The sequence below is a fragment of the Podarcis raffonei genome, chromosome 1, assembly GCF_027172205.1.
Source record: "Podarcis raffonei isolate rPodRaf1 chromosome 1, rPodRaf1.pri, whole genome shotgun sequence".
Classification (NCBI taxonomy): Eukaryota; Metazoa; Chordata; class Lepidosauria; order Squamata; family Lacertidae; genus Podarcis; species Podarcis raffonei.
In genome coordinates, this window is record NC_070602.1 from 57,808,702 (window position 1) to 57,836,664 (window position 27,963).

The 27,963-nt window shown below is 40.9% G+C and overlaps 1 protein-coding gene across 8 annotated transcripts in view; it reads left to right on the forward strand.

Moving 5' to 3' along the window:
• SHANK2 (SH3 and multiple ankyrin repeat domains 2) overlaps positions 1–27,963 on the forward strand; it is a 343,276-nt gene that overhangs the window by 135,996 nt on the left and 179,317 nt on the right. For 7 of the 8 annotated variants that reach the window (XM_053388521.1, XM_053388455.1, XM_053388493.1 and 4 more), the window contains exons 11-13: positions 7,644–7,953; positions 13,745–13,914; positions 19,486–19,599. In XM_053388521.1, coding sequence (XP_053244496.1) covers positions 7,644–7,953; positions 13,745–13,914; positions 19,486–19,599 — 594 coding nt within the window. Of the gene's footprint in view, positions 1–349; positions 581–7,643; positions 7,954–13,744; positions 13,915–19,485; positions 19,600–27,963 lie in introns of those variants that run through there. The other variant, XM_053388499.1, reaches the window with a different exon arrangement.

The following is a 27,963-nucleotide window of genomic DNA, read 5'->3' on the forward strand; positions in this document are numbered from 1 at the left end:
ACTGAAAAGCATTTTAGGTGTAAATGCTGAGATTCAGCTTCACGAGCTCCCGCCTCTTCCAAGACTTCCCCTTTAGCCTGTGTAATGCTGCCATGAGATAAGATGAATGATTCCTCTCCCTCCTCCTCCCCCTTCTCCAAATGTTAATTTTGACCCCACTCGGCCTGCCCTGCTTCTCCTTGCCTCAGTCATCCCTATTCTCCTACACATAAACGTCTCAGTTACAAAAGCAGAACGTTTGAAAGACTCTGTGTCGATGGTGTTCACATGACTAATACTATGAAAGATAGCAAGGTTTTTTGAGCAGCACCAGTCTAAGCACAGTTGGCTCACAGCTGACAGACAGAATGTGGGGTGGGCTTTGTCACCAGAACGCTGGGTACTGCATGCCCAGCTATGCTTGTAGTTATACAGTGCCCAGTAACCTGCTGCTTATGTCAGGTTGCAGGCAGTTAAAACACATAGAAACTGGGTAGCTTTTATTCCTTTTCATCTCAGCAAAGGTTATATAATGAGGGGATTGCTGCTAAAGTAAAAAGGAAAATGAAGTCTTTGTTAAATGCCTTAACAAAGAAAGAAGGTAAGCACTGAACGCAAAGCACTTGACGCTGGAGGACTGCTATTTTCTTCTGCATGCTTAATATGATCTGCTTAGTTACTGTATAATTATTCTAAGTTCTTTCCGTATCTTTTCCAGAATTCCTTTATGTTGGGTTGTCCTTTTAGACAACTCATTATAAGAGCGGGGTGTGACTTTGTTCGTTTTAGTTTATATCAGAGAAGCCTTGTGTTCCTTTCACAGGGGGAAAGCTCTGTATTTGAGTAAGGAGAAGCGATTTCTTAGGTTTATATTACTATTGAATGCTCATGAGTGTTTCCTTCAGATGTATGCAGTTTGATGAAAACATTCCAGTAGATTATGAAACAACGTGTTTTTTAAATTCATACGGGGTGGTACTTTGAAGCATGCTGCTGGTTCTCGCATCAATTCACCTAAAAGCTTTGCTGTATAATTATATTTTATTAAATAAATGAATATATACAGTATATGGAAATCTATTCAGGAGAGCTTAAAACATGTACTTTCTGTTTTGATAGAAAAGGGGATTTTTTGGGGAGGTGGGATACAATTACATTAGTTATTGTAAACGAAACATGAATCGTATCAAATGTATCTACCCACTTGCAGCATGCAAACTGATATAGGGAAAAGGTGAGAAAGCACTTGCATAGTTGGAGTTGGTTGTTTATGTCACTAATTATCCATATAACATTCCTGGCATTTGCAGCTTCTAATAAAAAAGTCACTAATTAAAAGCTGCTCTTCAAACCAATGCTTTGTTAACATCAAGTAGAAATTAACTCATTATTTAAAGCCCCTTACACTTACCATCTGATAAGAGGAAAGAGGTTGTGTAAAATGTAGAATTCACTTTGGTCTGGCTCTGTTTCTCCTGAAATCTGTGAGTCCCAAACAGAGACAGCTACACTATACTGTCTACAAGCATGTTTTATTGAAGTGTTTGGAGAAATGTGATTTTCTTTTTTGTTTGCTCTCTGCTTAAGCTAAGATCCTTCCATTGATTTCAGTGTGACAGAATAAAATTAAATACCAGCACTCTTGAGTTAAATGCTTTGTAAGGCAGAATTAATGTTTATAGGGTAAGTATTGTACCACACAGATTTGAAATGTTGTTATCAGTAATATTTTTGGTATTTTGGTGATATAAATTTCAAGGGCCTTTACCTAGATACGGCATTTGAAATCTCGTGGAACGTAACGCATTTAGTTATGTAAAGAAATATATATTGTTCAAAGGGACCACGTGTATTTAAATGGATGATCAGTAGGGCAATAAAAAAGTACAGTGAAGGGTGTGTTTTTTATAACGTACATGAGCATGCATTATGGAACCAACATGTTTTCCTTAACCTCAGTTTTGGCCTAAGTGTTAAAATTTTTGAGCCATGTAGTTTTTAGTTATTTATTTATATATTTATACCCTACCTTTTGGCTTGGTAGGCCTGCACACGTACAAGCAAGGATACATTACATTTACATCAGCAAACATCATGTTTTGTTAAAATCAAAACATGAGTTGACTTGGCTAAATTGTTAAAATTAGATCTTTTTAAACTGTTCAGAGGGAAGCAAAGTAGCAATACTGATTGTAATTCACTCGTCTCATCCCTGTAAAACACATTTGTGGTTTGTTTGTTTTGTGGAATACTTTAAAATAGTATTTTCCTCATTTAAAATACATGTGAAATATTAGCATTCATTTTGAAGTATGAGGGGAAAAACATACGCTATAAATTTAATTTTGGTAACTCAGTTCTAGCTGGTAAATGCATTCCGGCATTATTGATTCAATGGGAAAGTTGACACTGATTTCCATGGGGTATGAATTGTACCTGCTCGTTCTTATCCAGCAGAAGTCCACTCTTGTAAACATATTTCTTCATGCAGATAAGACTTAGTGCATACACAAATTCCGGCAATGTTGGAAGGGGTACTTCTCACATCAGATTTATGCACCCATCACTGCTGCTTGGGGAGGCTTTTCAATGAAGTTCATCAGAGCAACGATCACTCTTCATTTTGTCCTAACATAGGTGGCAGCCTATGACCCTCCAGATCTTGTTGGACTTCTACCACCTCAGTCTTAGCCACATGACCAATGGTGGGGGATGATGAAATCCAGCACCATCTGGAGGGCTCCTGTCCCTTGGTGTAGAGAGTGCAGAGAGAAGAATTGCACATGGGCTCCAGGAAACCCCCATTGCACAATGTACCTCTCGAGGGATATTTGGTAGAGGTTGTAGAGGCTATTTCTGTCCAGCTCATATTGTTTCTGTGAGAATGCAAACACAGGAGCAAATAAATAGTCATTTTAATTGCTTGCAGGTCTCTGGTGTCAGGTTCTGGGAAGACCTTAATAAAAAAAACCCTCAAAGTATTTGTTAATATCTTTCATCCTTTTTTGACTGCCTATAAGTGAAAGTATTATGGTATCATTTTGATTTTGCTGTAAAGTGATATAGGTCATTTTAGGTTTGCTGAATCTTCAAGTCATTGTGTCACATGCAAGTCCCAGTGAAGCAACAGGATACCTTTTAAATAAACGATTCATGTGATGTTGCATCAGGGTTTCTTAATGACTGTGTGCATTGATATTTAGCTATCTATCTATAGAAACATACATGCATAGGCCTCGTGGGCTCTTTTGCTCGTGGATATATAAAAACGGTTAAAATTATTTTCTCAAACAATACATAGCTCAACACCTCCCAGTAGCGAGAAGCGTCTGAACGTGGGGCATTTTCAGAGTGGGGAAGAGGAATTGTAGTAGTAGTCAGAGACATAATAAGACTAGCTACATATTCATTGGATTTTCCCCTTCACAAGTTTCTTATTCTTTTATTTTTATTAGGACGTGGGTGGCGCTATGGTCTAAACCTCTGAGCCTCTTGGGCTTGCCGATCAGAAGGTCGGCAGTTTAAATCCCCGTGATGGGGTGAGCTCCTGTTGCTTGGTCCCAGCTCCTGCCAACCTAGCAGTTCAAAAGCATGTGAAAAAAGTGCAAGTAGATAAATAGGTACTGCTCCGGTGGGAAGGTAAATGGTGTTTACGTGCGCTGCTCTTGTTTCGGTGTTCCATTGCACCAGAAACGGCTTAGTCATGCTGGCCACATGACCTGGGAAAAAACTCTGCAGACAAACACCTCCCTCAGCCTGTAAAGCGAGATGAACGTCGCAACCCCAGAGTCGTCTGCGACTGGACTTAACTGTCAGGGGTCCTTTACCTTTACCTTTACACTGCAACTGTGTATTCTAAATGTAGGGAATATAAGCTGCATTTACTATTATTTAACACAAAACTCAAAAGTCTTGCAACCTGATATTGTGAGATGCTACATTGATAAATGCCTCACCGGATCAAGTGCTGGGATTCCAGTAATGGTGGAAAGCAGGAGCCCTTTTTGACCAAGAATGGTCAAGTTTGGAATTTTGAGAAGGTGCTATGGATGCCAGTCACAAAATGGCTGCTATGGGGCAGGGCATAATGGCTGCCAAATCTAATAGAACAGGAAAAGGAGCAGGACCACAAAATGGTAGGTGAATGCCCTTCTCAATTGGGGAAAAGGTGCCTATCTCAGCCATCACTACACTTGCTCATAGAGATAAGCTTTTCACACCTTCCTTTTGTTTGGAACCAATGGGAGGGCAAACGTCAAATCCTGGCATCCAGTTATAGTATATAAGTGGAGGGAGCCAGTGCAAACAGCAACTGTACAGGAAGATTAAGGATTTTTTAAGGGGTATTTACTAAGACCTTTCACAGGTGCTATAGGAGTTACTCGTGGTCATACTGGTGATGACCCTTGGAGTAAGAGAATGACTCTCCCACACAGCAGTCTTTGGTCCAAAACTCAGTCCTAGTGCAACAGCTATCATTCTAGCTGCTTGCTTCAGATCCCCACCCACCCCATTCCATTCCACACTGTGCCTGTGTAGCCTTGTACCCTTACTGATAGCAGCAGTAGGGATTAGCAGAGTTTAGCACCAAGTACAGAATTGCTGTATAACTCTGCCTCACTTGCCAAATTTAGGATTCTGCTTCAGTTGCAGCATCCAAAACCTCTGATTGAGCAGCTTCAGCTACAGTTCTGTAAAACCTTTCAGTTCTCAGTAAACAACCTTGCATAGAGATAATCTGTGATTTGGTGGGGAATGTTTTGATTTTTAAAACTTAGTGCACTGTATGAATTTTACAGGCCATATTCTGATAATTTAGTGACAGTAATTGAAACAACTTTTAAAAACCTCCACTAAGTGTTGTGGATAAACAGACGGAAATGCATAAACACTGTGGCTTGTGTTAAAGAGGGCCACAGATTTACATAACCTTTAAGCAGCATCTTGGGTAACAAACTCTTAATTCCAAGAGCAGCATAAAATCCAATTTTGTACTTACAAAAGAGGTGAGAACCCTTGCCTGATGGGAAAGCTTTTGGGGCATAGGGCATATTGGCATCAACCAGCAAGTTTGATAATCTGCCATTCTGGGGATGAAAAGTCAGGCTGATAGTCTCAACAGTCTTATGCAAATTAATTTTGCCTAGTCTTGCTGAAAAACAAGCAGATGAAAAGTTCTGCTGAGGTTTCCAGCTTCACCCACTTCAGGAGGCATCTGTACAGTCTGGAATGCTTCATCTCAATAACATAGTAGTTCAAAAGCATAAATACCATAGCTTCAGTGTCCATGGTCACTGTGGCATGAAGATCTGATCAGTCATCACAATGACCGGGGGGGGGGTATTCCCAGCATGTACTCATGCCTATACTATGTCTTAAAGTCACATCAAGAAGGGAAACATAATGTGGCATGCTGGGTAAGTGAAATGAATGTTTTCTTGAAGCTCTCCCCCCCCCCCGTCCCATCATGAGGCTCCTATGCGTGAACTGGCTACTTGGCTTTGCCCCATTTCAAATTTATTTCACACTTTTGCTAAGTGCTCACACAAAGATAATCTCAATAATGCTTCCTGTAAACTAAACCATTGTTATTACCCGGAGATTGTTGGTTGGGAACTGAAGGTGGTTTGCCTAAGCTCGGCCCACTGATTGCCTGCAAACTGCTGGTTTCGTGGGTGAGCTCATGTTCCCTGTTAACCTCCCATGCTCTTTATTGTACCTGACTGCACAGTCCCTTGGTACTTTGACATTTGTTCAGAGACCCAACATCAGAAAGTCACATTGCTCTGCTAGTTGGCAGCCTTGGTTTTAGTGCACTGCTATACTATGGTTTTTGGGATGCAGGTGGCGCTGTGGGTTAAACCACAGAGCCTAGGACTTGCCAATCACAAGGTCGGCAGTTTGAATCCCCACGATGGGGTGAGCTCCCGTTGCTCAGTCCCTGATCCTGCCAACCTAGCAGTTTGAAAGCACATCAAAGTGCAAGTAGATAAATAGGTACCGTTCCGGTGGGAAAGTAAATGGCGCTTCCGTGCGCTGCTCTGGTTCGTCAGAAGCGGCTTAGTCATGCTGGCCACATTACCCAGAAGCTGTACGCTGGCTCCCTCGGCCAGTAAAGCAAGATGAGCACTGCAACCCCAGAGTCAGCCACGACTGGACCTAATGGTCAGGGGTCCCTTTACCTTTTATACTATGGTTTAGTGTTATGCGAGAGGTAGAGGTAGATTTAGGCAGTGCGAGTGGCGCTTGTCCAAAGCAAGCTTGGGGGAGGAGATAGGAGGGCTCTAGGACCTTGCCAGAGCCTCCACCTCCTTCCCAAAGCCCGGCTTAAACTGGTGCCTTGAGGGCTGGGGGTAGGGTGTGAGACAGACAGCGGAGCCAGACCAGAGTCTGGTGATGCAGTCCCTCAGAATTCTACCAGAGGGCTGGAGCCTCTCTCTGATTGGCTACCAAGACAGCTAGCCAGAGGGGGCAGAGCAGCACTTTGGGAAGGAGAATAAAAGGAGCCGTTTCTGAGGGAGTGTTTGGCTAGGGCTTGATTCGAGATGGGAGATGGGCATTAGGATAGTGTTTGTCTGAGACAGTTGGTTCAAATTTGAGTTTAACATCCACTCTGAGGAGAATATCTATAGCTAGAGGAAGGAGCCTCATAGTTTAGAAGTAAGACCGTGTTGAGTGTCTTGGGAGAGTTCACAGACAGGAGTCAACTGGAGGGTTGAGTTTGAGCCAGGAGAAGTAGAAGCTGTGTTGCTAACAGTCTCCCAAACCAGTTAAAAGGGGGTGTGGTGACCTCCAGGGCCAGTTATACTATTTGGAAATGCCTCAGGAGTGGGATTGTTAAAAGGGTGGGTAACTGTCAAAAAGCACCCCTCGCTCATGAACCAGTTATTAAGCTGTGTTGTGTAAAGGAACAAGAGTGAAGTAACAGAAACCGTGTTAAGCCTTTTACTGCCTATTCTAGAAATCCGAATCTGCACTGTAAGGTTTATGCTCAGTACTTACCAGATTATCCTTTCAGTTGTTTGCTGGTGCTTGCCTAGAGAGATTTTGCATGATTTGGGGAATAATGGGAGTTAATTTGTATATGATTGCCTTTTGGAGCTATTGCCCTGGGAAAAGTCAGTTTTCTGTAGTTTTCACATGTTTAGGGTAATGCAAATCTATAAAATTGTGCTACAGAGTAGAAAGGAAGGAAGGAAAAGAAGTTCTAATTCTAGTATAAAAAACCCATTTTTGCCCATACCATACTAAGAGCCATTCCGTTTCTTTTCTTTCTTTTTAAAGGAGACTGTCCACATTTGTTGGTGAAAGCTAATAGTTGTTTACCGTTCATAAATCAGAGACTACCAGCAGCCAATGCTGAAGACCATTCTCCAATCTTGTACTCTTACAGTGAAATAAAATATGGAACTTTCAGTAATATAGAGCTTATTAATTCTAGCTTTTAAGAGGTGATTTCCTATGAAAATTATCTTTAATTTTAATTGCAGTTTAAATATAATGGTAGTGCTCATCTTGATTAGACAATCAGCAGAGGTCTCTTTTTTTATGTAATAAGAATTGAAAGTATATAGTACTGATTTGGGGGAAGCGGGTGGGTGGTCTGATGCATGTGCCTAAAATCAGAAGTATCATTTTGCATTCTTTCTTCCTTCTTAATACAGTGCCATTTAGAGAGGCTCCTACCTACTCAAATAGAAGACGGAGACCCCAGAGCACCTTGACAGCACCTCGTGTCTTGCTTCGGTCGAATAGTGATAACAACCTGAACATCAACATTCCTGATTGGTCAGCCTCTTCCTTAGCTTCTTCACACCGTAGCCTTTCGCCTAACCTACTCCAACAGATGCAGAATAATCCTAATGGAACTGTGAAAACTGTTGGGAGCTACACGCCATCTTCTCGAAGCCGCTCACCATCATTAAATAGGTTAGGAGGAGAAGATGCAAAGCGGCAGCAACACCGGCACATTAGGTGACTTTTCAATATTCCATTTTTTAAATGTTGACTTTGTGAATATATATAGAGAGAGAGAGATAGAGAGCATGAACACAGTTGGTTGTATCCTGCTCTTCCTCACCCCCTGCTCTTCCTTGTCCTTGGTCCCTTCTTTCTCCCTACCACAAATTAAGTTGGAAAAGAAAAAAAAAGAAAGGAGAAAAAGAGGAAATAAATTTTACCGTGGTTGTTAGCAGAGACACTGCAGCGTGGTGGGGAAGATGGAACAAGGTGGTGTCAGATGTTTGCTAACAACTCCTTTCTCATGGACATTTTGCCAGATGCTCTCAAACTTCTGTTCTTTAGTCTTTTTATTTTATAAGAAAGATTATTTGGGCAGCATCCCATGTGACAAGAGATGCACAGCTTCTTTGTGTTTTCTTTTTCTTACTAAGAACTGTTTATTCTTTTGCAGCCTGGTCCTGTGTGTAGTCATCCAATGCGTTGATACATTTTGTTAGATGCAGCAGCCGATTTCCAGTTGTGTAAGATTACCTTTCTGGCCACTAGGGTAGCTCTTAAAAATGAGATTTGCTGCTTTGGTACCATTTCCCTAAGCCTGGGCACGTACCAATTGTGCTGCATGTAGCTCCTTAAACATTACTCGGTATCCTGTGGATTCTTCCCTCAACTCACCTTATTTTCGTTTTCTGGGAAATGGTAGAAAAAATGTTGAGTATTTTCAGGGTATTTTAAAAAAGCCTGCTGGCCCGCTGCTGAATAAAGAAAAGAAAACTCAAGACTTGAAAAGGCAGAGGGAGGGCTCTCTTGAGATAATAGAGGCTTTTGAGCCCCAACTATACTGGATTCTCCGAAGTGTTCTTTCCTGCCAGGGACCAAGGGATTTGTAGTTTTCTCCACCTCTCAGATTGAATCCAGTTTAAGGAGAGGCCAGAAATGCCTTGTTTCTAGTAAGCTCTCTCTGATGCTGATTACGCCTAATGTGCAGGAGCAAAGGAGCAGCTCAAGCCAGCCACACTGCAAAGGGAAATTATTCACATAATGTTATGGTGACTTAAACTGATTGACAAATGGGCAGCCTCACATATCTGTCAGAGAGCCTGGTGCGGTGAAAGGAGTGGGCAATGGCAGAGGAAGCCTCTCCAGCACCCAGTGCGGGGCGCTGAGGGGCGGGGCGAACTGCCCAGCGGTGCACGCACAGCACCCATACAGACGGCGCATGAACAACACCCATACGGTTGGCGCTCGAGCGGCGCCCATACCAATGGCACCCGAGTGCTATCGGCCACCCTACAGCTGGGGGGGGGAGGCAGCAGGCCATTTTGTCACCCCCCAGGGTGGTACCCGGGGCGGACCGCACACCCCTTCGTATGCCCCTGGGGGTGGAAACATTAGGATCTGGTCCATTGGCTGGATCCAGTTCCCCCCTTTTGTTCTAGGGCCTTGAAATTTCCCCAGCTGTTGCCATTATGATAGTTCCCTCTGCTGGTGGTGAGTTTCTACAGTTTGTTTGCTCTTCTGCCTGAGTCCAGAAAATACTACCAAGGAACCGTAGGACCTGCAGATGAAAGACCAGCTGGAGCTCAAGCTGGTGTAGGAGCTGAGTAAGGGAATGCTTGAGCTAAGTGAGACAGCTCTAGATAGCTAAGCAAGTTAGATAGCTAAACATTAAGAAGAAAATACCTCATTTTGCGGACAAGGCAATCAAGAGGATGGTTAGGGGTTCAACACAGGCACTTATATTTATTCATTTAATTAAGAATTTAATTTCATAAAATTGACATACCACTCAAAGTGGTTTACAAAAAGAATGGAACAATAAATTAATCAGAAAACAAAAAAACCAGTCATTTAAAACATCTCAAAATAATTAAAATCTACAATAAGCGAAAAACAGATTAAAGCACATGTCATTGTTTTACATATCTTGGTAGACTTGTCTAAACAAATATGTTTTTAGCAGTCACTGAAAAGAGCACAGTGAAGGCTCCTGCCTTAATAGGGCACTGTTTACCCAGGAAGAATTCAAAGGAAACTGAGGAACTTTATATTGTCACTGCCAGTTCTTCCTCTTCCTGGTCATCTGCTGGATCATTGTCTGCAGCTGGCTCTTTTCTCTCCTCCATGAAGACCCTGGCAGTAGAACATTATGACAGCCAAACAGATTATCTTACAGTGACTCTGAGGCTTCCACTTTGTTCACTGCCATCTTTGCTCTTGGAGGCAAAGATACTTCAAAATCTGGATCCATATAGAGAAATAGAACTAGGTTTGCCTCAATGTTTGCTTCATGATTATGGGTTTGTAGCCCATAATCAGAGGTCGTCTGGATCCTCAGGCCACAGTAAACCTATCCCCACTTCCCCTTACATGCTTGTGCCATGGAGCTAATGAATATCTTCTTAGGATGTGGCATACCAGGTGTTGCAGTAGCATATCACTGTGAAGCATTTTTCTGGTATGTCACAACTGCGTGTATGTTTGCATAGAATTGACAGTCAAGATAATTATTTCTACCTAAATGCGAAGTCGTAAACACAGATAGTGCATATGTTCTGCAATGAAAAGAGGATAATTTTTCATTATGTTCCAGTCTCTATCGTATATGAAGCCATTTGAAGAGAACACGTGCCATTGGGATCAGGCTTCAGAACTACATCCTTGTAAATTTGCCAAGAGCGAATGTTAAGTTGACAGCTGCTCGAGCAGGAGCTATATCATGTGGCTATTTCTCTCAACAGTATGCTTCCCCCATCCCCTCACTTAACTGCAGGGATAATATCCAGGATCCCATTTTGAATTTACTGTTCAATTAATCCTAAATGTATCATCACTGTGCTCTGCTCTAATCAGTTATTTCAGTCCAGTCGTTCTATAGCAAGTACATTTGCCATTTCACTCTGGCCCACAGGAATTCCAAGATTGTTTCACTCTGCATTTGTACCTCACCTTTCAATACTCTTTGCATCTTTGGTTGTCGGTTTTTATCGTAATCTGTGAAAGTTCGCATATACAGTCAGACATCTTCCAGGAACACTCCTTTACTTAAGCACAAATTTACTTATGCAAAATATTCATTGGCTGAATGTTGTGTTTAGGCACCTTACATCTTTCAATGGGAATTCTCTGTGAGTTGCATATTCAATTCATGTGAACACTTTAAACACTGCATCCTGTGTCAAGTATAATTACAGCAAAGAAACAGTGATAATTTATTAGGATGATGGGCCCAAACGTTGCTCTAAATTTGTTCAGTCTCTAGATGCATTATATAATGACTACACATAAATGCCAGTTGTTAGACAATGTAATTAGAATATTCCAAATACTGACACCTGCTGCTTCTCAGTATGTAATTGAAGCCAGGCACTAGGAAAGTGTGTACTGGAACCCACATTTTTAATTATTATTTTAAAAAAAAACAAAGCATAATTTAGGAAGTTAGATTACCTGATAAAATATTGCACTGGCAATTACGATAAGTAAAATTTGATAGAAATGTTAAATTCAGTAGTGTTTAAAAGTGTGCAGTGTGTATACTTGCCTAATGTTATGGTTTGAAAGTTATGATGCCTGAAGCACTTTCAAATTCAGATTCTGAGACCCCTTGCTTCCTAAAGACTCACTCTCATATTCCCAATCTTTTTGTGTAACCTGTTTCAATGGGGGCAAATTGATGGTTGCATACAAATGTATATAATGAAGCTCCAACATTTTAGAACGAAAAGCAGGAGGCTGCAGTTTTGAGTGTAGATGTGGTGGAGATTGAGTGGATAAGGGTGTTTAGGCCTTTCCCAGGTTGTCTTTTTTCACTCAAAATTGTTCCACATCTGTAGGCACATATCTGGAATTGCATGGAAGTTAACAGAGATTGACAGAGAATGAGCAAAAAAACAGCCAGTGGGGAAAGTGTTAAGCACCCCCAGCCTGTTCCTTCTCCATTCAAAGGCCACATTAAGTTGAGATATGAACAAGTTTCATGTACAGTGGTACCTCGGGATGCGAACAGGATCTATTCCGGAGCCCCGTTTGCATCCTGAAGTGAACGCAACCCGCACCCGTGCTTCTGCACATGCGTGGACCGCGTTTTGTCGCTTCCGCGCATGCGCGTGACATCATTTGGACCATCTGCACATGCGCGCGCGGCAAAACCCAGAAGTAACGCCCTCCATTACTTCCGGGGCACCGTGGAGCACAACCCGAAAATACTTAACTTGAAGCACGTTTATCCAGAGGTATGACTGTACTGTACTTACACAGTCACTTTGGACCTTCCTTCATGTGAGCACAAAAAAGAAACCTGGAAGCAGTTAACTATAGCTTCCTGTTATATCTGAAATGAGAAACTCATGTGCTCCATACAGTGGTACCTTGGTTCTTGAACTTAATCCATTCCAGGAGTCCGTTCGACTCCCGAAACATTCAAAAACCAAGGTGTGGCTTCCAATTGGCTGCAGGAGCTTCCTGCACTCAAGTGGAAGCCGCGTTGGATGTTTGGCTTCCAAAAAACGTTTGCAAACTAGAACACTTACTTCCGGGTTTGCGCTGTTCAGGAGCTGATTTGTTTGGGAGCCAAGCCATTCGAGTACCCAGGTACCACTGTACATTTAAAGCACCTCCCACAAAGAATACCGAGAAAAGTAGTTTGGAAATTGTAGTGCTGACAATTGTAGGTCACCCTTCACCCTCCTGAGAAAAACCCCACCCCTTCCTCCCACTATATATAAGGGTCTGGTGACTTTTGTTTCAGTGTATCTGAAGAAGTGTACATGCACACAAAAGCTTATACCCAGAACAAACTTAGCTGGTCTCTAAGGTGCTATTGGACAATTTTTATTTATTTATTTCAACTGCATCAGATCAACACAGCTACCTACCTGAACTGTAGCTCTGTGAGGGCTAAACTACAGTCACCCCTTTGTGTGTAGGTGTGGGTGTGTTTTCAATGTATGGTTTGTTTGGAAGTTTATTGATTTGGACATAATACAAATATGTGGTTAACTGTGGCTTCCTGGTTTGTTTCGCTGCTCATGCAAATGGATAACTGTTGCATGAAACTTCTATATAAACTTCTTTATATCTCTGCTTATTAAGTCAAGATTTGATCATCTTAGTGTAACTTCCCAAAGTGCTTTTAATTTTTAACAAGAAATGGCAGGGCTTCGTTATACACCATTGCTTGTGATATGTAACTTGCCCTTACAATTTCCCTAAATCAGTGAAAACAGTTGAACTTCCCAGTTAAAATATATTTAGGATTAATGTATGCATTTAAAGCCTCCCCCCCCCCACAGCATAGAGTTGAATTTAAAAAGTCATTATGGCCAATAATGTAGCTGGCACAAATAAAATTTCGAGATGAATGAATGTTATTGTTAGTCTGGATATTCAGCTTTGGCTTTCTTCTATAAAGTTGCCTCCTACTGTATTTCTGACACAGGCTTAACCATTAAGTGCTAGACCCAGCTACACCTCTCTCTAGCTCTGTCTCATTTTGTTTAACCAGTGGATTGGAAACCTGGAGCCAGTTATTGCCTTTTTTGTGTCCACAGTGAAAACAATTATTATTATTAACTGACCTTTTCCACATAGGAATGTATTTGAAGGTTAGAAAGGATTGTCTAGACTACCAGGCAGCCGGTGCTAATGGAGGTTGAGCAATCTGATAAGCTTTTCCTGATGAAATGGGGAGTAGTAGAACCATATACACCACCTTGAACGCCTTAGGGAATAGTCGGGAAATAAATGTAATAAATAAAAAAATAAAAAAGGGAAACTAACGCTGTTCATTTTGCTCTCTTTCCAGTGCCAGTTATAACCCCAGTGCCAACAAGGATACTATATCTGCCTTGGATTATCAGGGTCCAAAACGCAAACTTTATAGTGCTGTACCTGGAAGACTATTTATTGTCGTGAAGCCATATCAACCTCAAGGAGAAGGGGAGATTCATTTGCACAAAGGGGACAGGGTGAAAGGTCAGTCTCTTCCCTTTAAATGTTCCTGAATGATCAGATCAGCTTTCCCCTTTTGCTGAAGCAAGGAGATGAACATACAGATTTGTTGATTGACAAATTAGTTATGGCTAAGATCTAACCTCAGCCAAGGTTCCTCCCCAAAACAACAACAACAGCAACAACAACAACAATGTAGCTGTAAAAAAGACCATGGGGGGGGGGGGAGCAATGCAGCTTTGAGCTCCATTCTGAGAGCTTGCCAAGCTCTCACAGACTTGCTAAACCAAAGGTTTTCTCAGCATGTCGTGCTATCCAGGCCATTGTAAAGACTTGAGGGATGGCCAGCTAATCTTAATCTCTAATAATCACAGTAGAGGCAGAAGGAAAAGACCTATATTAATAGAAGGAAGCTTGATTAAAGCTGCTTGTAAACAGATTGAACCAATAGGTTCTAGCCAAACGTAGAGAGTTTCTGAATCTATAATGGGATACGCACAACATGGCAGCGAAAATGTGTGGCTGTTAAGATCCACATTTCAAAGTCTGCCTGAAAAAGTATGTGTTGAGTTACCTGGGAGTCACAGGATATCTTGGTTGCTCAGGAACAAGCCAGACAGAACAAGCTGAATTCAACAGCAATTCAAAAACATTCTTATAATGCTAAAAGAACAGGAAAATGCAGGAAAAGCAACTACTGCTCCTGAAGAATCAAAAGCAACTATGCTCCGCCTTTTCCAGTTACATGGGGATTCCCCTCTGCAATTGCATCTCCTAATTGAGTGTATTTTCAGGGAATGCAGAGGGGGATGCAGAGAGAGACAAGAGATGAGAATGTCCCTTTCTCATCTAAGTAAAGAAATCATTACCATGGGTTTGTGTGCTAGCACTGATGTGGTTTGATTGTGTGCACGGTTTGTCTGATTCTGATATACTATTGCGGCAGAGTTGAGGGACAGCTGAGGCTTCTTTGCTCACCTCTGAGTTCAGGGAGTAAATTCCTACTCAAACTACCTGTGAAATTGCTGTAATGCTATGTTGGCATTGTAGCAGTATTTGGGGCGAGTATAGGATTTGGTGTAATGCCATTCCCCTCCCTCCTCTGGCCCTATACTATTCCCTGTCATTGCCCTCCCCCATTTTGGCAGCAGCATAGAAATTGGGAAATTTCTCTCATCACTACTAGGATATATCCCTGATATTCGGCCACTTTTATCTTCCTTGGACAAGATGTGTCCGGAGATAGGTGTTAGGATATGATGGAGAAAACCTAATAGCTGGTTTATCTTGACCAAAGGATTGGAGAACTCATAAAAATAAAAAGGAGAACTTTCAATTAGTGCTTCACTATTATAAAGTTTTATCAGAAACCCCATTAAATAGCATAAAGTGTATCTTTCATAAACATTTTGGAAAAATTTGGTGGTGGTTTTTCTTCATGACCAGTAGCTAAGGGATGTATAAACTGATATAATCAAATGATATGTGGCATACCAATTATTAAATGAAAGCTGAAAGTGGGTCAAGTTCAGGTAGATTTAAAAATACATGTGAATTATTGTATTAATAGAGTATAATGTAATGTAGTTAAAAATAACGCTTAGTTTTGTCCATTAGTCATGCACACTGACATCATTTTGTGTCTACCACTCTTGATATTAAGAAAACCACAGCTAACTTTTAAAAATAAATGTGATATTTTGTTTTGGTCTCTCCCCCCCCCCCAAAAGCAACATTCATAATCAAGGCTCAAAAAGTTCTATCTGATCTATTTGTTTCAACCACTGCATTATCTTACCTTCAGTGGGGTTTTTTAAACCACATAACACTGGTTACAAATTAGAACCATAACACTGGTTGCAAATTAGAAATGATAGTTTGCAAGACAAATCTGAGGTATGCATAGTGAGCAGCTAGAATGTTTTGTCAGGTGTTCCCATAAAATATTCTTATATATTTTCTGGTCTGCACTCTTCATATAATAAGGTGAATCCAAATATACAGCAATATTTTAACTGCTTAAAAGTTAATTGTAGATAACTGAATGTCATGCCGGTCATCTGTATGCAGCCTTTCTCAACCTGTGGGTCCCTAGATGTTGTTGAACTACAACTCCCATCACCCCTAGCTAGCAAGGCCAGAGCTCAGGGATGATGGGAGTTGTAGTCCAACAACATCTGGGGACCCACAGGTTGAGAACCGCTGTAAGGGCTCATCCAATTTCACTTGACCCATATTTCGATCTTATATTATACTGATTAAATCCTCCAGGTCTTGAGAGCTTTTCTGGTTGTTCCAATCTTACCCGCTGAACTGAAGCTTGGTTAAGCAACAGCTCTTTGGATTCAGATTGGATTTTTGCTAGGCACAGCCACAGAACCTCTTGGCCCTGGAGGAATTAATTGGTACATAATACTAGGTCAAGCAAAAGTGTGGCTGGACCCCAACTACTTGGTTAAAACCACTGTTACCAAGTGGATTTAGTGATGTCAGTGAATTTTGGAATCAGCTTCATAAACCAGTTTATTTACATCTGGAATCAAACACTTTTTGAATTTTGGCTCAATCTGTTCCAAACATTTTCCATCTTCTTCCTTTCCACCAAAACTTGCTTTCTGTGGTAGCAACCAGCTTCAAAGCCTCAACTGTATATCACCTGGTTATTTGAATACAGCTTCATTCACCATGCATCTGAAAAATGAGAACATAATTAGCATTGTCATGTATGTAAATGTTAAAAATTATAATGGGACTCTGTTCTAAAAATTCCATAAAGTGAGTGTTTCTTAACTGTTAATGGGGTTTATTTAAGTGAATCAGAAATCTTACTCTTAAAATACCATATTGGCCTGAATATAAGCCTCACCTTTATTTCCAAATTCTGACCATGAAAAGTTAAAGTGCGGCTTAAACCTTACAAAAACTGGCTTTTACAATATCGCTGCTGAAACAGAAAAGGTGTGAGTGCCTGCAGAATTTTAAGGGAGTGGTTTATATTCAGGTTTTGTCTTTTTTTTCCCTTGAATTTTAAAGGTGCGGCTTATATTCGGGCCAATATGGTATGTAGAAAAGATAGGTAGCTAAGACAGAAGCCTCTTCACACTTTCAAGTTATGAAAGTTGATCACAAGGATGTGATTAAGTGAAAGCAGGAGTGCATTGCTGGCCCTGTTCCTAATTTTATGATTTGATTATTTAATTCCTTAATTAAATATATTAAAAACATATTAAAATATATCTAAGCGGTGTACAAAAAACTGAAGCAACAACAAGACAACTTAAACAAAATACTACAAAAATATACAGTTATGGGGTCCAAAGAAACTCTAAGCTCACCTACGAAAGGTCTCACAATGAGAAGAGTTCCTGGAGATAGCAGACATCATCCTAGTCTCTCTAGACTTGCTTAAAATGGATGGTACTTCTTCAGATTGCCCACAACTGTGTCCCATTCAGCTGCACTCTCCATACTAAGTTGCAGGTAGATCAGGTTTGTTGAGTTTTCCAGGGAATAAAATGAATTCAAAGGGCCTCGCTCCACTCACAGCTCTTTTTTTCACCCTCTGTCCTGTCCTCTTCCTCCAGCTGCTTTTATGTGACTTCCCAGGGCCTGTTCCTAAACCCCCTGTATTCGGCATAGTAATCTGTCAAGGGAGAGTCTAGATGTGTAGACTTCTCTATGCTTAGGCTTCCATATGAGCTGGAACCCTGCATGATTGGGGTTGAAGCACAGTAGAGAGGTCTATTCATGTTGGCTTTCCCTGTACAGATGTCCACAGGCAACACATGGATATTGGGATGGGCTCAGGGAAGTCCCAGAACATTGAGAGCAGGGCCAGCAGTCTTACACTTAGGATCTAAGTAGACATGACAGCAGAAACCATGATGGAATCTCCCTTCTCTTTTAATTTCTAGAAGCTCTCTGTCTGTGTGTACATGCATGCAAGAGAGATTCAGATCAGGACTACAACGCAGAGGCAGAACCATTTTGCCAAGTGCTGTTTTCCTGATGACAATTACCTCCACCCCCCAAAGCTGTTATTTTCCTTGTTAAGAGACACTTACATGCTGCGTGTTGCAGGGGACTGACTTGAGAACATTTCATAGCTTTAGAAGAGCTTGTCTTAATTCACCTTTTTTAAAAACTCCTTAGCAATGGCAAGGTTTTTTCTACACCTTTCTGCATCTCTCAGTTTCACAGTTCTTGCCAAGTCATGGGATCAATTTCCAACTTAACACCTATGCACACTTGAGCTTTAGTCGCGATGCACTCTGCTTTGCCATTTTCCTCTGTGAGAATAAGCAAAATGTTTTAAAACGTATTATAGCTGTGTATACAAGTTATGTGATTATCCATCAACCCAAGCTTACATTCACACAAACATGGGGGTGGGGGCGGAATGCCGTTTCTGAGCTATGGGGAGGGGGTGGAATTGGCAAAACCTGGGCTGCCATATGTCTGGGTTTTTCTGGACATTTGACTGATTTCTGCCCGGAAGTTGCCACCGTCTGCAGTATTCCGTATATGTCTGAGAAATTCTGGACGCATCACAACCCTACACAAACAAAGATAGATTCCAAGTCTTTGGCATTAACTAATTAATGTCATACTAATTAAAAATATTATTAAATCTGCAAGTAATGAAGCTTGCAACTTCGTTTATGACATGCTCAGAATCCATAGGTCACAATTCATATAGTACATACTTTGGAGTAGTTTCTCTGATGTCTCTGAAATATTTCTTCTTACTTAATTGAAGATACAAGTTTGTCTTGACTGGGAGTCCCCACCCCAAAGAAATCAGTATAGCTCAGGGGTCAGCAAATGTTTTCAGCAAGGGGCTGGTCCACTGTCCCTCAGACCTAGTGGGGAGCCGGACTATATTTTTTGGTGGGAAACGAACAAATTCCTATGCCCCACAAATAACCCAGAGATGCATTTTAAATAAAACACATAAAGCGCACATTCTACTCATGTAAAAACATGCTGATTCCTGGACCGTCCGCAGGCTGGATTTAGAAGGTGATTGGGCCGGATCTGGCCCCTGGGCCTTAGTTTACCTACCCATAGTATAGCTTAGCCCCCAAGAAAGGAGTAACTGTAAGTTTCTTCCAGATCTATTGTGCATTAATTGATTTTCTGGATTACATCTTCAGGATTCACTGAAGAGTCGGAATGTACTATTTTTCCTTACCCAAATGTTATGTTCTAAATATAGCAGAATACTGAGTACTGTTCATTTTGGGAAAATGCTTAGGCTATGAGGTTGCTCAGAAGCTCATTCTGCACCACTTTAGAGTTCTTTTCATGTTACCTGCTAACAGTTGCCCTGTTTGCTAATTCTTAATCAGATGAGGTTTTCTTTTGTTCATTCTGAATTTTATAGATTTTTACAACTGCTAATCATGTCTGTTAAGTTTTTATTCCAACATAGACAGTGGAAATCATAAGTTCCATAGGTGCAATTGCATGTGGCCTACTTCATTGTTAAATGGGACTTTGCATTTAAGCTTGTAAGTTACCATTTAAGCTTGTGTATAAAATAAATTTATGTAGAAGTAAACATCTAATGGCGTTTTCCTATTTCATGCCTAGTTTTGAGCATTGGCGAGGGTGGATTCTGGGAAGGCACCACTCGAGGTCATGTTGGATGGTTTCCTGCAGAATGTGTTGAGGAAGTGCAGTGTAAACCAAATGAAAGCAAACCAGGTAAGATGGTGATATTCAGTTGTAACCCATGTCAAATGATATAAAATGCCTATTATTTTTCCATGTTCATTCTCCCCCGCCCCCCATAATTAATTGAAGAAAAGAGTGTGTCTCAAACTGGTTGCTTAGCCCTCAGGGAAGGAGTAGCTATTTTTTAAAAGAAAGATACGGCTATAAATTTGGGTTGTGCTCCCCCACCCCACCCCACCCCGTACTAGTATGTGAAAACAAAGGTTTGGTTAAACATCTACAACAGAAGTAATAAAATGTGTGATTTTTTTCTGTAGTATAATACTCATATGTATCTTTTGCTGGGTATTTGATACATGCGCTATGTAAAAGGTTCTGTCCAAATTGATGTACCTTTTGTTCTATTGATTTAAATTGGAGAGAATTATGTAACTCTATAATTGCATCACTTTGGCTGTATTGTGGCCAGTATAATGATGTTAGTTGGTGTAGTGAAAATGAGCCTTAAACTGAGTTTGACATATTTACTTGCCTACAAATGACAGGGAATTTGGAATGCATCCTTGAATTTATAGAATTTTGTATAAGGAGTAAATGTTTTAATATTGTTAAAATGTTCTTTGTTGCTGTTTGTTTTGGCTTTTAGGTTGTTGTTTAAAAAAGAATGCCCTTTGCCCTCCAAATATGTCACAGGTACTCCGCAATTGGGATTGTGCTTACTCTACATTCGTATTTCCCACATATTGTAAATAATGGTATTTTGCTTTGATGCTTGTTCTAATGTTAAACAGAAGAAGTTGTTAGTGGATATAGGAATTATTATTTTTTATTTTAAGAAACAAACTGAGACTTGGAATAAGTCCTAAATGAGACGGAATTATGAAAAATGCATCAGATGTGGATTAAAAGTAGCCTATGATTAAAGTTAATCACATGGCTGTTATTTGTTTTCTGCTTTGGAAGAAAATGCAAGGTCAGGTAATTGTTTTCAAGCAATCTGTCAGTATTACCTTGGACTAAATCTATTAAAGAAACCTGGAAAATAAATTAGGAGGAACAGTGAAGGAACTAGTGATTAAATACCACCTTCTGGGGCTATTAAAAGGATGTCAGCTGAGAAGCGTCAAAAACCTCCATAAATTATGAGAATTCACACTATGGTCTCTGCAGTGTATAAAAGCTTCTACATTGTTTGAATGTACTCTGAGAGTTTCAGATAACATTACAGAATTCAGCATTTCTCTAGCACAATAGTTCATTATCTCACCTAGATCATTATTTAAATGGAGCCCAGCATCTTTCCTTTAGAAGAAGAATAAAATATTTTCTAGCTAAATGTGTGTAGCTATCGAGTTACATATAAGTCAAAAACATGGTGCAGGTCCTGATGTTATATAGCCCTCCAAGAGCTATGTGGATACAACACTGGTTTCCTAAGGCGTAGCCTTTCCCATCACTTCTTTTTGAACCTTAACCGAAATAGGACTTTGCTGAATGCCCAGATGCTCCCACAAACTGCTACTGGGATCCTCTAGAAAACTAGGTGTTATAGAGAAGGGGTCCAGTCTAGTCTTATTCAGTACATCTGTGTGAAGGGTTTTGGCTTTGGTATGAACTAATGTTCAGCCACATTGAATTTCCACATATAGGCTGAAGTGTGGTGCAGGCCAGACGTGGGCTTGTCACAGTAGTGAGAATTACAAATGGAACCTGCTGGGGCTATTGAAGTTCTTTTAAATTGCTACAAATGGTTCACGTCACCTGAGCAGAAACCTCCAAATTGCCATTTAAGCAAAATTAACAACACTAAGGAATGTGAACTAGTACTGGCAATGATAGGAACAGTTGTAAGATGTTTTCTTTAGTCACCTCTATTGTTTTTGAGGGAAAGGTACAATATTGCTTTGGTTCAGTAAATTATCCCTCCTTCTGTCCTACAGAAATATTGTAGACTAACTTGTCATGCGCATACAGACGTATTCTGCGTACAACCATTGCTTCAGCAGTAAATACCTTCCTTTGGAAGCAAGTGATGCTGTGTCATACCTTTTAGAAATATTTTGTATAAACTGCTCCATAGTGTGAAATGCTTGAATAGGATGAAACTATCCATACTTACAGACTTGTGAGAAGCACCAGCCAAATAACATCTGTATGGTGCATAAGTAGACACACCAAGGACCTGCATAAAACTTCCTTTGTTGTGGCTATATACAGTCACTTAACTACATATATATTTCCATGTGGCCATAATTAATACTTATGATTCATGCAACACTGTGAGCTTTGAGAACACAGTTATCCTAGAGCCACAAATATGCTGCTTTGTTTAAGAGATTCAGCAACAAGCATGACAGATTTTCTTATACCTACCCGTCTGTACTCTTCACATCTGTAGACAATTATTTAAGTATGATTTCAAAACTTCCATGTCAAAATCTTTACAGAAACTGACAACAGGGAAAAGAGATGGGGATATAGAGAAGTCAAAATCTTACCATACTCGTAGTGGCGTCTGATATGAGGATGCACCATGCTGCAGCGCTACTGAGACTGTGTACAGTATTAAGAACTTGGAAGGGATCCTGAGGGTAATCTGGTCCAACCCCCTTCATTGCAAGAATCTAAACTAAAGCATGGTATAGTGGTAGTAGTTCATCATTCAGTGTGGATTGGGCTACATAACTAATAATAACTAATAATAACAATAATTATTATTTATTATTTCTATCCCGCCCATCTGGCTGGGTTTCCCTAGCCACTCTGGGCAGCTCAGGAGTTACAGTTCTTAGTTAAATTGCTCTCTGTAATCAGAGGGCATCTCAGATGAGTTACGCTTATATAGCATAATTGTAAAACAAATTACATCTACCTTAAAGAAAAAACACAGAAGTTAGAAATTCACATTGTTTGGTCTGCAACTGAATCTTGTTAATTCATTGTACCTCAGGGCTCTGTTCCCAGTGGCAATCCTGCTGCTTCATATTTCAGTGGTTTTGCCAAGGAAGGATAGGAATGGGTAAGAAAAATTTCTCCCTTACCCTGGCAGACATCGACGTCTCATTTTTTCCTTTCAGCTGAGTGCCAAAAGTCTAGATGGGAGATGCTAAACCCTACACTTGTGGGGATATAGACCTTCAGAAACCTTGTGCAGCTGAGGAAAATGCCATGTGGCACAGCACTGAAAAAGCAGGACCAGTAACTTCACTTTAGGGAAAGCAACTTGATGAACTTAAGAGTCTCATCCTGAAGCTTTCCACACTAAGATGTTCAAGGTAAAGTTTGATAAATGACTAAAGTTTAGCTGATGATCAGATGACAAATCAAACCTACCTGCCTTTGTTGGGATGATTTACATCAGGCTTCCTCAACCTCGGCCCTCCAGATGTTTTTGGCCTACAACTCCCATGATCCCTAGCTAGCAGGACCAGTGGTCAGGGATGATGGGAACTGTAGTTTCAAAACATCTGGAGGGCTGAGGTTGAGGAAGCCTGATTTATAGCTTCTTTCACTAAGACATGGTTAATTAAGCCTGGGGGTTGTTGGGGGCTGCTGGGTAACAGAAACAATGCCTGGGTAACAGAAACAGAGTTGAATGCCTCTGATAGTGGCACAATAAACGATTTTCCCTCTGGAACTCTTTGGAGTAGTGTGTAACAGCTGTTCCACTGCAGTAGAGGAAAGTGTCTCACTGGCTCCATGGAGGGAAAGGAACACAAGAGTTAGGAGATGCCCATCTAGATCAGGAAAACGTACAGGGAGACAGAATTTAGCTCCCCTCCCCAAACACCAATACTATGGGCAAATTATCAAACCTTTGCAGCTGCATTGTTGTTGTGTTGTTTAGTCGTGTCCAGCTCTTCGTGACCCCGTGGACCAGAGCAAGCCAGGCACTCCTGTCTTCCACTGCCTCCCGCAGTTTGGTCAAACTCATGCTGGTACCTTCGAGAACACTGTCCAACCATCTTGTCTTCTGTCTTCCCCTTCTCCTTGTGCCCTCCATCTTTCCCAACATCAGGGTCTTTCCCAGGGAGTCATCTCTTCTCATGAGATGGCCAAAGTATTGGAGCCTCAGCTTCAGGATCTGAGCTGCATTGTAGTAACTTAGAAAAAAAAAAGCTGGGAGATCAAATCACTTACTTCTCACATAATAATTTGGTCCTTCTATATCAGTTAAGTAGAAATTTAAGCAGAAGAATATTTAGAACCAAGCCAAAATACCTCAGAAGATTCCCCTCCCTCCATGCCCTAGATAAAGAGGATCATTTATTCAAATATGTATTCAAATTTATTCAAATACCAATTGTAATGGCCACCATTTTTGCCCCATGGCCTTGGGCCCAGGGTATGTTAGATCCAGGGCATTGTAGAGGATGCATATTAGTAGACAGACAACAGAAAATGTAGGTGTGTATAGGATTTCAATCTAAGTCTCCTTATTGTCTTTAAGGCATTCAGGGGCACCAGCTGCTGTTCCCTGTTTAAGTGTCCTCTCCAATTTTCCAAAATGCTGTACATTAACAGCCTGTGCATTACATAGCAGCTATTCCTATACTTAAAACAATAGAGTCCTTCTTAAATTTATTGTTTCACAAGATTTTGTAGGCCATAGTCTGCTGCATCAAATGCTTAGCAGGTACAATTAGAAATGCATTATTTCCCCCAAACAGTTCAGTTTTGTAGATGATCACTAGGTGGCATTGTTTATGTACAAAACAGAAGCATGTCAATACTAGGTGGTTCCTCTTAGAAGCATTCTTAGATTTTTCCATGTATACATAAAAAGCAGTGGTAACTGATCTAAAATGTTTTAACAGAACTGAATTAGTCATTCTTTTAAAGTAAATGTTGGCAACTGGGGGTAGAGAGAGACAATGCTGTAATAACTGAAGCTGCATCTATATGGAGCTATGAAAACTGCTGTGTTTCATATATATTTTTGTTCTCCAATACAGAGTATCCTTAAGGTTTTTAGAGGCATATGGTTGTGGGGAAATATGGAACCAATAGCATAATTCTCACTGAGGCAACTGTACCACTTCAGACTGTAGGTGGGGCCCACATACAAGAATGCCCCCCCCCCAAAAAAAAACAAAATTCACACAGCACCTGCCCTGGATTTCAGTGAGTTTCTAGGCTGTATTGAAAGTGGTTTTTGATTTCTAAAACTCTGCAATATTTTCAGTTTTGGCCTTTTGCTTTGTTGAAATATGCAGTAGAAATGTTGTAGCTAAGTACTCTTATTGTATGTTTACTATTGCATGCACAAAAATGCATGTACTGTTTAATTCTGTATGGTGTTTAATTGTGTATGGGTTGGAGAACACAGAAGGAGAGTGGAGCACATTGTTCCTTTGACTGATCTGTAGACCCAATCACTAAAAGTAAGAGAAATTTATACTTCTTTATGAACAAGGAAAGCAGGAGTTAGGGCTGGTGGGTGGATGGATTTTGAAGATAGAGCTTTGAGCACAAGTCCCACCCAACCTTGTTAGCTCAAGATCTTTACTATTTTTTTGAGCTATATTGAGCTGGTATTCTTCTACAGTGGTACCTCGGGTTACATACGCTTCAGGTTACAGACTCCGCTAACCCAGGAATAGTACCTTGCTACAGGATGAGTACAGAAATCGTGCTCCGGAGGCCCCATTAGCTAAAGTGGTGCTTCAGGTTAAGAACAGTTTCAGGTTAAGAATGGACCTCCAGAACAAATTAAGTACTTAACCCAAGGTACCACTGTATTTCAAATTTTGTGTATTTTCTGGTTGTTAAAAAAATACTTCAATAAGCATTTTGAATCACTGAAACATCTTATTATAACTGATCTTTTTTTAAAAAAACTTGAAAAATCTGCATTCAGCTGAATCAGTTTAGTTTGCCCTTTGCTACAGCAGGCTGTGGGAACATAAGTTATTTCTCTGTATTGTGTTGAGTAAATATAGTTACATAAGAATAGCTGAACAGAATGTATGGATTTTTTTGTTGGTGGTGGTTTTGCAGCATTGCATTTAATTTCATATAAGATTAATGTACCCAGGTGTTTAAACATCCAAGTAGGTTTTGGACTGATCAGGAGAGCTGTGTCTTATTTATGGTTGCTTCCTTAGTGATAGAATAGCCTTGGCATGTGGAAATAGAGCAAAGCTAAATAGAGCAATCTGCCCTGATTTCAAAGCATTCCTCTAATTTATAACTGTGATTGAACTAATGTTGAAATAAATTGCTTCATCTATTTTCCCCATGTGCTCTCTCGCTCTCTGTCTTACACACACCCATCGTGTTTGGGGAGCAGGGATTTAGGTTACCAATTAGACAAGGGAGAAGAGACCTTTTAAAAGCCAGTCACTACAGTGACAAACCCAGTCATTAAACCCAGAAAATGCTGCCAGGAATCTTGAAGCCTTGGGAAAAGACATCTCATAGCAACTCAGTCTAGGGCTTGGGTCAACCAAAGGTCAATGAAGTCATCAATAGCGAAGCTATTGGCACCAACTCTTAGCTGTTGTTGTTGTTTAGTCATTTAGTCGTGTCCGACTCTTCATTACCCCATGGACCAGAGCACGCCAGGCACTTCTGTCTTCCACTGCCTCCCGCAGTTTAGTCAAACTCATGCTGGTAGCTTCAAGAACATTGTCCAACCATCTCATCCTCTGTCGTCCCCTTCTCTTTGTGCCCTCCATCTTTCCCAACATCAGGGTCTTTTCCAGGGAGTCATCTCTTCTCATGAGGTGGCCAAAGTATTGGAGCCTCAGCTTCACGATCTGTCCTTCCAGTGAGCACTCAGGGCTGATTTCCTTAAGAATGGAGAGGTTTGATCTTCTTGCAGTCCATGGGACTCTCTCCTCCAACCCCATAATTCAAAAGCATCAATTCTTCAGTGATCAGCCTTCTTTATGGTCCAGCTCTCACTTCCATACATCACAACTGGGAAAACCATAGCTTTAACTATACGGACCTCTGTTGGCAAGGTGATGTCTCTGCTTTTTAAGACACTGTCTAGGTTTGTTGTTGCTTTTCTCCCAAGAAGCAGGCATCTTTTAATTTCGTGACTGCTGTCACCATCTGCAGTGATCACTCTTAGCTACTTCAGGGCATTTCAGAAGCCAACTGGATTCAGCTGCATTCACTACTTGCTTCTGGAGGTTTATCTTAAGTAGACCCCTCTTCCGTCTCTGAGAAGGTTTTCATCTTAGTGATAATATAACAATAACCTGTTCCTTTAGCAGGTGATGACCATTCCTTGGTTAAGATATGTGAAAGAACAGACAACCTTTTTAGGTGAAAGTGGCCATTCTGAAAGCTGTTCAGTCCAAACATATCTGGTCTCTCCCCGGTCAAGCTGTGAGGGTCAAACTGCTTGTGATGTTGATGACATGTTCAACTCAGCTGCTTTTATTCTGAAGAAAAAAGCAGGCAATGTGAAATATGTTCCTGATCCAAATAAGAATCATCCTAAGCTTCTTTCTAAGAAGTTCTGTTGAACTTAATGGAGTGATGAAGAAATAGGTCAAGGAAGATGCCTTGTGTCAGGCTCCCCAGTGAAATGTAGAAGTTCCTCTTGCACCTTTAAATCTGCCACTGAATTGGGAAATGCTTTCCTGCTCCAAATCACCCCCTCCCGGCTGCTTTTTCCCCTCAGCGTTTTCCTTAGTTATTTTTTTGTTTTGGGATTTTGTTTCCTTTGTTCTTTGGTTTGCCTTCCTCTTACTGTTTCTAGGTGTCCCCTCTCTGCTCTGCTAGTGCAACCTGCTGGTCACTTCATGCCCTTTCCTCTCCCACTCAGCAACTCCCCCTCCCATACTGTTATCCCACCACCTAGTTCTCTCTCTCTCTCTCTCTCTCTCTCTCACACACACACACACACACACACAGAGGGAGAGGGAGAGAGAGACAGTGCGCACCTTCTTGCCAGGCACAATGAAGCTGCCTCAGCACCATTGGCTTATCTCCTCATGAGTGAGGATGGTGGCCAGTGAATCTTCAGCTGTGGCCTTTGGCTGTAGTATCTGCACAGTGGCATGCAAGGCAAAGGAAATGCTTGCCCCAACTGTAGAGTGAGGGTGTGTGTGTATGTAAAGGTTACAGGGACAAATTGTGGAGAAATGACCTATTGAAGGACCCTCCACCCAAAGGCTGCTTCAGATGGGAGGCATAAGGGAAACTCATAGAGCAAAACTCCTGCAGTTTTCCAGATTTCCAGAATTGAAGACTGATTTTAACATGGAAATGGGCATTATATTTTGCTTGATTTTCAGAAGTGACTTTTACATCACATGAAAGCTCAAATATAATGCAGAAATTAGCAGTTAGTGAAACTTTGGGAAAACTGAAATAACTGTGTGAATGCAGCCTTAATCTTTTAAAGTATGCAGATCGTGACAGGTGTGAGCTGCA